The sequence below is a fragment of the Apis cerana genome, linkage group LG10, assembly GCF_029169275.1.
Source record: "Apis cerana isolate GH-2021 linkage group LG10, AcerK_1.0, whole genome shotgun sequence".
NCBI classification, from domain to species: domain Eukaryota; kingdom Metazoa; phylum Arthropoda; class Insecta; order Hymenoptera; family Apidae; genus Apis; species Apis cerana.
Genome location: NC_083861.1, coordinates 4,929,420 through 4,941,934, shown reverse-complemented (window position 1 = coordinate 4,941,934; position 12,515 = coordinate 4,929,420). Strand labels below are relative to the sequence as shown.

The window sequence follows — 12,515 nt, the reverse complement described above, 5'->3', positions numbered from 1 at the left end:
TTATTATATTTTTCAGATAAAAAATTATGAACAAGAATTTATTTTTTTAAAAATTCTTATTTATTAGCATTAAAAGAATCTTTTTACATAATTAGATGTGATATAATATATATATACATTATGTTAAAAAACTTGCAGTTTACAAAGAAATTGAAATTAATGAACATGATATACATGGCCTTAAGATTCATTTTTGTAACTAATAAAGTAAAAGAATCAAAATGCCAGGTTTCTATAGTAGTAAGTATTTATGAATTAACAATTGGGTGATTCAAAAATACTATTTTTCGCAATTATTCATGTTATAAATTTAATTACGAAGATTTTCTTAATATAATCAGTAAATCTATTATGTATCTATATATATAATTAGTAAATCTATTCCTGTAATTTAAACATATTATTGTTAACTATCAAATGCAAAGATAATTGTATAAAAGAGTATAAGTTAGTGTTAATAGTATTATTAGTTATCATTAATAACTAAAATTTTTTGAAACATTTTACATTTGATGAATACACTCTCTAACATTTATCTTTAACTTTTGATTTCTAGCTATTTATTGCACATTTATATAAAATCAACGAATATTTATTTCACAGCAATATTTCCAAAGATGGAAAATTTCATATTTTAATGATGAAACATATATTTAGTATTTTCAGTATGTTTCTTAACTTCAAAAAATTAATTCTTTTTTTTTATCTTCTTGCTATATCTATGCTATAATTGTTTTCAAAATTTATAAATTTATATAAATTCTTAATATAATATTATATTATAATTTATATAAATATAAATTTATAAATTTTTTTATATATTGAAGTTCTTTTATTTTAATTAATTCGTTCGTTTAATATATAAGATGGAACGAATAAATACAAATACAATCAGTCTTTATTTCTATAAATTAATAGAACAATTACGTTCATCGCTACCATCTGAACATTCTAGAAATCCATTACATATTCGAGATTTTGGCAAACACTCGCCTAAAGGACATCGATGACCTTTGCAAGAAGCTATTGAAGATCGAATATCTTCTCTAGAAATTACATGTTCAATCCAAGGAAGATAATGATGCACTTTTGTATAGACTCCAGGTCGTCCAGGTCTGGCACAGCCATAACCGTTAGAAGTGATACCTGAAGAAAACCAGATTTAATAATTATTTTATATATTTTATTTTTTAAATATATACTAATTCATATTTAACTATTTGTTATATTATAATATTTAAATTCGTTATAATTTATTTTTTTATTATATTATATTATATAATAAGATAGAGAATATAATTGATATTCAATTCACTTTTTTTACTTAAAACGCAAAATAAAATCCCTTACGGATCAGAATAAGATTACAAAATATTTTTAAAAATCAGAGGAAATATATTATTTATAATCTATTTTTCATTTTTACTTACAATTTAATTCAAAATTGATGCTTAAAAATTATAAAAATTATTATATCGTAAATTAATCCCAATAACAAAAATTAATTAATATTCTAGACTATTTCTAAAAATACAATTATATTTTTTCAAATTTTTGAATTTAATGTTTTTGGATATTTAAAAATCATTATACATGAAATGATATAAATTAAAGAATAAAATATAATAAATGTATATAATATAAGCGAGAGTTTTATAAAATTGAAGATGTACTAACTATATTTTTCTACATTAAAAAATAAAATACGTTGTAATTTTGACAAACTGTTAAAAATATATTCAACTAAATTTTATATAATAATACATCAGAAATAAAAGAATAAAATAAAATACATCATAAAAAAAAAATAAAAGTATCATGAAAATCAATTTTCCAAGAGGACATTTCTTTAATGCCAAACTAGTAGAATTGAAGACAAGCGCCATCTCTGAATGCCTTTGACATTCCAGAGATAATTTTTAAAATTTATTATCTCTTAACTCTTATGATAAATTTCTCTTCATTTTACAAAATATTCTAATCTTTCTATTTTTTAAGTTATTTTCAATAAATTATTATTATTATAATTATAATAATAACTTTTATGTTTATGTTAATATTGTTATGTTAAATATTTTTTTAAAATACGTGTTTTTTTCTCTTGAGTTTCTTTTATTAATTTTTATGTTGATATTTTATGTTTATATTAATTTAATCTTTTAAATTTATTTATTTTTAAGTTAAATTTAATTCTTACGTTTCAATTAATTTAGTTTTATATTAAATTTAGTTTTTATATTATTTTCTTTTTTTATTTTTTCAATTTTCATGAATTTATTTCAGTTTTTTGTTAAATTTCTTTTTTGTGTTTTTCTTTTATTTAAATTTAATTAATCTTTATATTGAATTCCTTCCTTGTATTGTAATTATTTTACTATCTTCGTTAATTTAATAATTTTATTAATAATAAATTTTTTATTTTTCCAATAATTATATCTGTATAAGATTCTAAGCAACAACAATTAATATATCTTATTTATATATTATATTTCATTTTTCGCGCGGTTTTTAAATGAAAAAAATAAGCATTGTGAATCAGCCAATCAGAACGTTGTTTAATTCGAGACGCGAATCGAATCAGTGCGCATCATACTGCGCATCATACTGCGCATGGCGTCAGTCTACAGTTGAAAATTGTGTGGAGTGGACGCATCGTCGCGAATTCGGATTACGCAGTAAGTTATTTTACTCTAATTTTTATCAAATTTATCAATTATTGTTAATTTTATTTTTTAAATAATCCATTCAGTGTAGTGAAAACGAAATTAATCGGTTTTCTGTGTTTCTTTGTGTCTTTTTCTTGGATTGTTCATTTTACATCTATTGCGTCATTAAGATCCCGTATCGAAATATTTCGAGACAGAATTTGAAATCGTCTATTGGTTTTTTTAAATTATATATATGGTTAATTTTAATTATATTTAATTATTTTACGCTTTTTTATTTTTATTTTTCTAATTTTATTCGTGTTAATAGAATAGAAATTTTTCACGATTTGTTACGATTCATTCCGTGAGATCGAAATATTCAAGTAACGTATATTTTTTCCATATATATATTGTATACAACGTCTCGAGTGTATGTTTATTGTTTACTTTTTTTAGTCTATCGTTTATATTTTGCTCGAGGCTAGAAACATTCCTTATGAGACATTATATTTCCAAGAAATTGGATTCGTGTTCAAACATGTTTCGACTTGTCGAGCGTATCCCCTCTCCATCTTGTTATTCGATGCGCGAAATCGAAGCGCAGTGACATCGTTCGACATGATTCGTCGTGACGATTAAACGTTTGAAATTTTTTCGAGACGTGGATTTTAATATTACTTTTTGTAGCTATTTTTATTATCATTTGTGCGTTTTGATTTAATTAATATATTTTTATTCAATGTTTTATTCAGCATTATTAGAATTGATAATTTTTTGACAACTAAATAATTCCTCATTTATAATATAAATCGAGTGTCGAATTAACAAGATGGCTTATCTGAGTTGTTATTTGATTTGATTGTCGTAATATTTTAACATAATTTAATCATAATTTTATATACATTTTATTCATTTATTTAAAAATTTTACTTTCTTTCTGCGCAGATTTAATTGGTCATAGTAGATCTCGAAGGCGGGAAAAATTCCAATATGGACGCCATGTCTTTCTTGGTGACTTTCTTTCGTGGTAAAATTTTATATTTCATATGTATAAATTTTTATTCTGTATAAATTCTGTATAAATTTTATTCTGTATAAATTTTTATTCTGTTTTATTGGATTATTGTAGTGATTGTTGTTAAGCAATTGATGTAATAAAATTACATTTTAGTTAAAAGAAAGTGAAAAAAAAAATTTTTTTATTAAATTTCAGATATTAATAAATAATTGGTAACATTTTTATTACATAATTTATAACCAATTAAAATAAAAAGGCAGTATTTTCAGAACAAATGCTCGATAGGAAGAAGAAGAAAAATATCAAAAAGATATTGCTTCTTCTTCTATTTTTCTCTATCCCTCTACTAATTTAATGTTAATTTCAGAAAATATTTGTGACCGCGCGCAATGCGGTTAATAGAATCAGTATTTGCTTCGTCATAGTATATTTTTAATATTTTTTAGAGCACAATAGCTCTGATTAAATTTAATTAGAATAATCAAACGCGACTATAGAAGCAGTGTTTGTTCGCCGATTATAATTTATGTACGGACGCGTTATTAGTTTCTTATTTTTATTTTTTTTTCTTTTTATAAATATTCGTTTTCGGTATAGGGTAGAATCAGTGTTTCTCTCAAGAGAATACAGCGATCATCCACCACGCGAAGAGGTAAGAAGAATCGTTAGATTTTCATTTTTTATATTTTAATCTTTTATATTTAATAGAATTTCATATTTCTATTATTATTAAAATTTATTAGAAACTTAATTTTTTATTAAAGTTTATTAAAGTTAAATATTTTATTAAATAATTCCATTTTTTCTAAGATTTTAAATAACGAATGTTATATTTTTAAGAAAAAGAATTACAATATTTCACATTTTATTTTACAGATGCTTATCATCTTTATGAAGATTTTTCTTGGATTTTATTCTTAAAAAATATTTGTGACCACGCGCAATGTGGTTATATAGAATCAGTGTTTGCTTCGTAACAGTATTTTGAATATATTTTTAAAGCGCAATAGCTTTAATTAAATTTAATATATATATATATATATAATTGCACGCGAAATTAGAATCAGTGCTTGTTCGCCGATTAGACAGAATATATACGAACGCGTTATTAGTTTCTTATTTTGTTATTTTTTTATTTTAAATATTCGTTTTCGGTATAGGGTAGAGTCAGTGCTTCTCTCAAGAGAATAAAGTGATCATCCATCACGCGAAGAGGTAATTATCCTTTTATTTATCTAAATTTTTAATTAGAATTTAAATACATATCATTATTACATATCATTGCAAATTTAATAGTTTCGTATCGTATTTCAATTTTTTCAAGTAATCAGAACGATGTTTTAAATTATGATGTTTTGTCACAGATTTCTTCTTCATCTTCCTACATGATGACAACCTTCTTCTCGATGACTTCTGGGCTACAATAACAGGGAAGGCGTTCGTCGCATCATATGGTGAGTCGCATGCTTTTTGGTTCCTCCGGTCACTCAACCATGTCGTAGGATGAAAGATCCGAATCGACACGAGTGATTGGTTGTATACGTAGAATTTTGCACGAGCACAATGACCGCGGGTATTTACTTATAATAAATACCCGTGAGTAGTAACAATTATTTTTTTGTGTTTTATTTATTAGTTCAGGCTAGAGTCTTCTTGCATTTCGCGTTTTTGATTAATACTATTTTGATTAATTTATTAAATGTTTTATTAATATATTGATTAAATGTTTAGTAATTTTCTAATGTCAAAACGTATAATAATTATCAGTATAATAATAATTAGTATATAACATAATAATATAATAATAATAATAATATAACAATACTTAGGTTGAATTTCTCTAATTCAAAATCCTTCAGAGTAACATTTTATGTTATTTGATCAACTTGATTATTGTGATATACATAATAATTTACATAATAATTTCATATAACTTCAATATATGATTTACAACACTAGTGAATAATAAAGTTCAATTTTTATTCGTACAAATGTGAATTAAATTTTATGCAAGAAGACATTTCGCGACAGGCAGATTTTAGAATCAGAGCAATAAGTTTTGAATATTATTCTTGTGTCTTTAAAAATATGCTCTGATGAAGGAATCGTCTGAGGATATTTTTATTAATATTTATATAAATTAGTTAAATTACAATGAATTCTAATTTCTTTTTTTAATTCAATATTAAATATTTAATATGCTAAAATTTTAATAATTTATTCAATTAATAAAATAAAGTATAAAGTAGAGTTACAAATAATTTGAAATATAATATGAAGAATATTATGCAAAATGCAAAGTCAAAGAATATTAGTCCGTTAGATACATAGATGGATATATTAATATCTTTTTAGCTCAGGATTTTCAGATTTAACCCTTTCCGTGTTCATTGCCAGGAACTCATTCACGTGCCCAGGTGCTACTTGAATGAGGGAGAGGCAATGAGTATGATGACTTTAGTTCATAAGCTAATACAAATTTTTTAGCGACTGACGATGCGTTAGTGTATCGTGCACGATGTATTTTCCACATTGTGTGTGTATAGTTAGGCTGTGGAATTGCGTCGTTTCAATTATTATTTCCTTCATTATTTAATCACAATTTACGAACATATTCGCAATTAAATATTGCGAATAACTCATAAATAATAAGACTAATTATTAATCTTTATTCTCAAAGTTACAATGATATTTTAATGATAATTTTGGTTCACAATAATGGAACTATTCACTCTAGTTTTTTAGAAAACATTACGTATTCATAAATATTCAGAATTAAAATATAGATACGCGCGTTTTTGTCGCGTTTCACGCAATGGTCGCTAGCCATCGTCAGTCGATTTCAGAAAAAGGTACGTAAAGTTAGAGTGTGCGAGTAGTGTGCCAAGCTCGGGTGTCGGAGGTGTCCCGGGACGCTTTCCCTAGTGTAGGCATTTGCGCCCGAGTGTTATGCGTGAGAATCGTGGAATGAATGTGTTGGTATGCCTGTTTTGCCATTTTTTTAAATATAGGGCTAGGTAGGATAGGTAGTATACTTCTGGTGTGTCTGTTTAATTATAAGTAGGTAGGGCCGGGCAGGTTGTCACAGTCTCTGATCGGGTAGGCGCGTTTTTCGCGTGACAACCTGTTTCAGGAAATAAAATTTGATAAATCGAGGGCAAAGCTGAGATAAATGGACGATTACGCCATTTGTCTCTGGCTTTTCTCATTGATTTTTCGAATTTCGCGGTCGCGGTCGCGATTTGCTTTCGAAACGAACGTTGCGCTTGAGATTCTGCGCATGTACGAAGAACGATCATTGCGATCGTTGATCGTCCATGTGCTCTTAGCTTTCGCGATTTAGTCCTTTTTTTTTCTTTTTTTCTTTGGTTTGCGATTAGTGAATCTCGAGCCTAGATTTAAGTTTCAGCGGGCATTGCGCCCGAAGGAGGAAGACCGAAGAGGCCCGACAAACTGTCACGAAGAGGGCTGCAACGAATGGCTTCTCATCTTTTGGATCTTGTTTGGATCCAAAGAATGGGAAGTCATTGTTACTACTTTGTCATTGTGCTCGTTTTAGTAATACGTAGTATATGTTGTATCGTCTTGGCCAATTTGCATGCTGGCCCATCGTTCATCCAGTCATCATGGGCAAATCGCGGTTTTGCATTAGTGTTGCGATTAATTAATATCGGGTTGAATTAGAGTTGCGATAAAAAGATCGCGTTTGCTATAGCGTTGCGTTGAAAAAAAAAATCGCGGTTGCTTTTAATTATTTTCATTATGAATTAGACTTACTTTTTTCAGTTTTTTTTTAGTATAAATGTAAATTTATTCTATTTAATGTAATTATTTAAAAATGATTTATGATATTTAAAGTAGCTTTTTAGATTTATAGAATAATAATAAATTTTATATTAAATTCATTTGAAGAATTAGTGTTGCGTTGATGAATGATCGCGTTTTTTATAGTAGTGTTGCGTTTATTTGCCCAAATTGCCCATATTTCTTCCATTTGGATTGTGGAAGTACGCTCCAGCTCCTGAATCACCTATTACAGCCAAAAGGGCTGTACAAAGGGTGATTGTACGACGGCAGTCTCTGATTATGACTGCAATCTTCCGCTATTAGTGTTGCGTGTATAATAGAATATGAGTGCATAAATTAGTTTAGTTAGAGTTTCGTATATGTTTTCGCGAATCTTTTATCTTTTTTTTTTTTTTTTATTATTTTTTTGTTGATGAATTGCATTGAAAATATAATGAAGCACTCTTCGCGTTTTCTTTTGAGATTTTAATATAGTATATTAGTGTTGCGAAATAAAAAAAGAAATTCCACTCACGGTTTGTTCGGGTTTACATTGAGTGGATAATTATTTTGGTAAAATAACCCTTCTGGTTACCGTTTCGTCGTTTTTTTCTTTTCAGCACCCCTTTATTAAGAGCATTTGTTATTGAAAATACTATTAAAAATATATTTCTTTTTTATCGATGAATATTTTTCATTTAAAATCATGAATTGCTTAACAACATTTTAATAATTTGATTTGTTTTTTTTTAGAATTAATATTTTATTAATATTAATTGTAAATTGTAAATTGTAAATTGTTTTTTAATTACTAATCCAGTAATTGAGTTTGTTACAGGTTTGAATTGAAGAAAATAAAGAGAAGAAAATAATGTGTGATCCTAATATTTGTTAGAAATTAATTATTTTTGTTATTGTGTTCACTAATTCTGCTGTATAGTCTGTTTCAGGAATCATTTTCACCTTTCAACAAAATGGATTACATCTCATCATCATCGATAAATATTCTAATTTTTGTATTAAGTAGGATAGATTGTAAGAAACATTCAGCTTTCTAACAGATAGGATTTATAAACGATGTTTCGTTCTTCTTATTATTAAAAAGATCAATCTCGCCTTTCCTACTCTGTTTCGTTTTCCAAACCAATATTTCCTATTTTTCAAGGCAACGTGTGATCATCCTGCCATCCTTAACTTCCTCGTTATAAACAAATACTTGATACTTGATAGCCACGTGATTTTGTTCACTAGCCATCATTGATTTTTCCTGATTTGCATATTCCTCTCCACATGTGGTTTATGTCGTATCAAATTTTTTGAAAATTGTGTGTCGTTAGATATGATTGTGAATATGGATGTGATTTTGAAGAGAATTTGTTAGATTTTCAATAGGCAAAATTACAAAAAAAAATATTTAATTTTTATATAGGTAGGGAAAAGATCATTTAGAGCATTAAGTAAAATGTTAATGTTATTTTATGATTTTTTACATAAACAAAAGATTGTATGATTGATTGTATGACTGATTGAAAGAAAATATATTTAGAATTAAGTGCATACACAATCAAATAAAGTATTAAATAAAGTAATGTATCGTAGAAAAGTAGATGTTGTAGATAAGTAGATGGGTAGTAGTTTGTTTGTAGTAAAATGATGTAGTGCTTTTTGGGAAGCTTATTTGGCTTATTTTTTTTCTTTTTTTTTTTTGCGCTTTTCACTATCAATCATTTTTCATTTTCACAACGTTGGAAGTGTAAAATATTGATAGAGAGTCTCTTAATTTAAATTTTATTTTCAGTCTTAGTCTTCCGCGTCGGTTCTTTTTTTCTAACTCCTTTTGTTGCTCGTGTTGCGCAACGATCGAAACGTTTTGAATTTGAATGTTTCGCAATCATGCAGCCGAAAGGAGAATTTATTTATGAATAAAATAATTTGTAAAATTTATAAAATATAAGATTTTTCTTTTTTTCTATCTTTGAGTGACAATATTCTATACGTAAGTATACGTGACATATTGTATACGTAGAGTATCTGATTTTTTTTGATTGATATTTCAGAACATATTGTACAAAATCCCGTAAGATGTCGGGTTAATCTATTTCTTGTCAATATTTCGTTTATATATTTATATTTTACTTCCGTAAATGAAACGTACGTTAAGTAAATAACACACACAGGAAATAATAAGAAATAGGTGAATATAGATAAGATAAGAATTGAATACGAGCACCATCTCTTGCAAGCCCTCTTGCAAGAAATATTTTTCTAAAAGTAAACACTAGATGGCAATAATGGCAAAAGATAGCAATAATACTTAATTCTTACTCTACTTTATCTTCTTCGGAGAAAAATCTTTTATATTTTTTATTCAATTATTTTTAGTTTATAATTATTAACTTTTTATTATATTCTTGCGTTTTATTCTCTTTTTATGTTTTTATACTTATTTATTACTTATTTATTACAATGTAAAATTTTTGTTCTCTTCAGTTAGATTTTATATTATTATATTATTTTGTTGTTATATGACTTTTTTGATGTATATCTCTCTTAATTCAATTATTATTTATGCCAAATCCTTCTTTTATGTTTTAACAGTGTTTTTCTTTGAATTTCTTCAATTTTTAAATTAATTATATGCGACAATTTTTTTTATTGGCAATTTTGTGTATTATGATATTTAATTTTTCTTTTCTATGTTTTTAATTCTTCTTTTCTTTGTTAGATTTAATTGTTATATTAAATTTCTTTTCTGTTTTTTCTCCCCCTAATTCAATTAACACTTATGTTACATTCTTTTGTAACATTTTATTTTTTTAGATTTTTAGATTTGAGATTAAATTCTTTTCTTATTCTCTATCATTCCTTTTTTATTTTATAGTAGTTGGCTTTTGTGTTATATTCTTTTTTTATGTTTCTATATTTATTCATTATTTAGATAATGTAACATTAAATTCTTTTGCAACATAACAATCAACTAAATTTCACTATGCTGCAATATATATATATATATATATATATATATATATATATATATATATATATAAGAAAAGAGTTTTACATTGTAATACATAAATGATTAATAAAACATGAAATAGGAATATGATATAAAAGTTAATTATTATAAAGTAAAAAAAAATTGAAACATTGAAGAAAAATTTAATATCAAAGTTAGAAAAGAATCTAAAACAATTAGAAGACATAAGAGAAGGATTTAATTACTATATAATTATCTAAATCAAGAAAATAAGAATTTATACAAGGAATCAAACAAAATTTTCTCTTTTATGTATGTTTTTTCTATCTCATTTATGTTAATTAAAACTCAGGTTAAATTCTTGTTTGATGTTTTAGATTTTTAGATTTGAGATTAAATTCTTTTCTTATTCTCTATCATTCCTTTTTTATTTTATAGTAGTTGGCTTTTGTGTTATATTCTTTTTTTATGTTTCTATATTTATTCATTATTTACATAATGTAACATTAAATTCTTTTATCTGTTGCAACATAACAACCAACTAAATTTCACTATGCTGCAATATATATATATAAGAAAAGAGTTTTACATTGTAATATATAAATGATTAATAAAACATGAAATAGGAATATAATATAAAAGTTAATTATTATAAAGTAAAAAAAAATTGAAACATTGGAGAAAAATTTAATATCAAAGTTAGAAAAGAATTTAAAACAATTAGAAGACATAAGAGAAGGATTTAATTACTATATAATTATCTAAATCAAGAAAATAAGAATTTATACAAGGAATTAAACAAAATTTTCTCTTTTATGTATGTTTTTTCTATCTCATTTATGTTAATTAACACTCAGGTTAAATTTTTGTTTGATGTTTTAGATTTTTAGATTTGAGATTAAATTCTTTTCTTATTCTCTATCATTCCTTTTTTATTTTATAGTAGTTGGCTTTTGTGTTATATTCTTTTTTATTTTTCTATATTTATTCATTATTTACATAATGTAACATTAAATTCTTTTATCTGTTGCAACATAACCAACTAAATTTCACTATGCTGCAATATATATATATAAGAAAAGAGTTTTACATTGTAATACATAAATGATTAATAAAACATGAAATAAGAATATGATATAAAAGTTAATTATTATAAAGTAAAAAAATTGAAACATTGGAGAAGAATTTAATATCAAAGTTAGAAAAGAATCTAAAACAATTAGAAGACATAAGAGAAGGATTTAATTACTATATAATTATCTAAATCAAGGAAATAAGAATTTATACAAGAAATTAAACAAAGTTTTCTCTTTTATGTATGTTTTTTCTATCTTATTTATATTAATTAACACTCAGGTTAAATTCTTATTTGATGTTTTAGATTTTTAGATTTGAGGTTAAATTCTTTTCTTATTTTTTATCATTCCTTTTTTATTTTATAATAGTTAGCTTTTGTGTTATATTCTTTTTTATGTTTTCATTATTCAGTATTTATGTACTACAATGTTAAATTATTTTTTTTATATATTTATTTTTCTATTTCCATTAATATATCTATCAAATTCTATTTATGTTTTTTAAATTTTTTAAATTTATTTAAATATTTTTAATTTTAATATTTTTCTACTTTTATATTTTAATTTTATTTATCTTAATATGAAATTTATAATATTTATGTTTCAAACTTTCTTAATGTTTTTGAATCTTATGTTAAGTAAGTTTTTGTGTTTTTTCAGATTTATACTTAATTGTTAGGTTAAATGTTCTTTTGTGTTTTTTCTCTTGAGTTTCTTTTATTAATTTTTATGTTGATATTTTATGTTTATATTAATTTAATCTTTTAAATTTATTTATTTTTAAGTTAAATTTAATTCTTACGTTTCAATTAATTTAGTTTTATATTAAATTTAGTTTTTATATTATTTTCTTTTTTTATTTTTTCAATTTTCATGAATTTATTTCAGTTTTTTGTTAAATTTCTTTTTTGTGTTTTTCTTTTATTTAAATTTAATTAATCTTTATATTGAATTCCTTCCTTGTATTGTAATTATTTTACTATCTTCGTTAATTTAATAATTTTATTAAT

General features: G+C 24.4%; 1 protein-coding gene and 1 long non-coding RNA gene across 5 annotated transcripts in view; one reads left to right on the top strand and one right to left on the bottom strand.

Moving 5' to 3' along the window:
• Positions 1–37: 37 nt before the first annotated feature.
• Positions 38–12,515, bottom strand: part of LOC107995697 (uncharacterized) — a 100,726-nt gene continuing 88,248 nt past the window's right edge. For all 3 annotated transcript variants that reach the window (XM_062080824.1, XM_062080825.1, XM_062080826.1), the window contains exon 13: positions 38–1,146. In XM_062080824.1, coding sequence (XP_061936808.1) covers positions 905–1,146 — 242 coding nt within the window. In that variant the 3' untranslated portion in view covers positions 38–904. The remainder of the gene's footprint in view (positions 1,147–12,515) is intronic.
• On the top strand, positions 1,845–7,168 carry LOC133666842 (uncharacterized). Of its 2 annotated transcripts, XR_009831574.1 has the most exons (5): positions 1,845–2,675; positions 3,594–3,675; positions 4,034–4,318; positions 4,543–4,881; positions 5,031–7,168. It is a non-coding gene; the product is annotated as an uncharacterized LOC133666842 (long non-coding RNA). The 2 variants fall into 2 exon arrangements; XR_009831573.1 differs by lacking the exons at positions 1,845–2,675; positions 3,594–3,675 and having other exon boundaries at positions 3,755–4,318.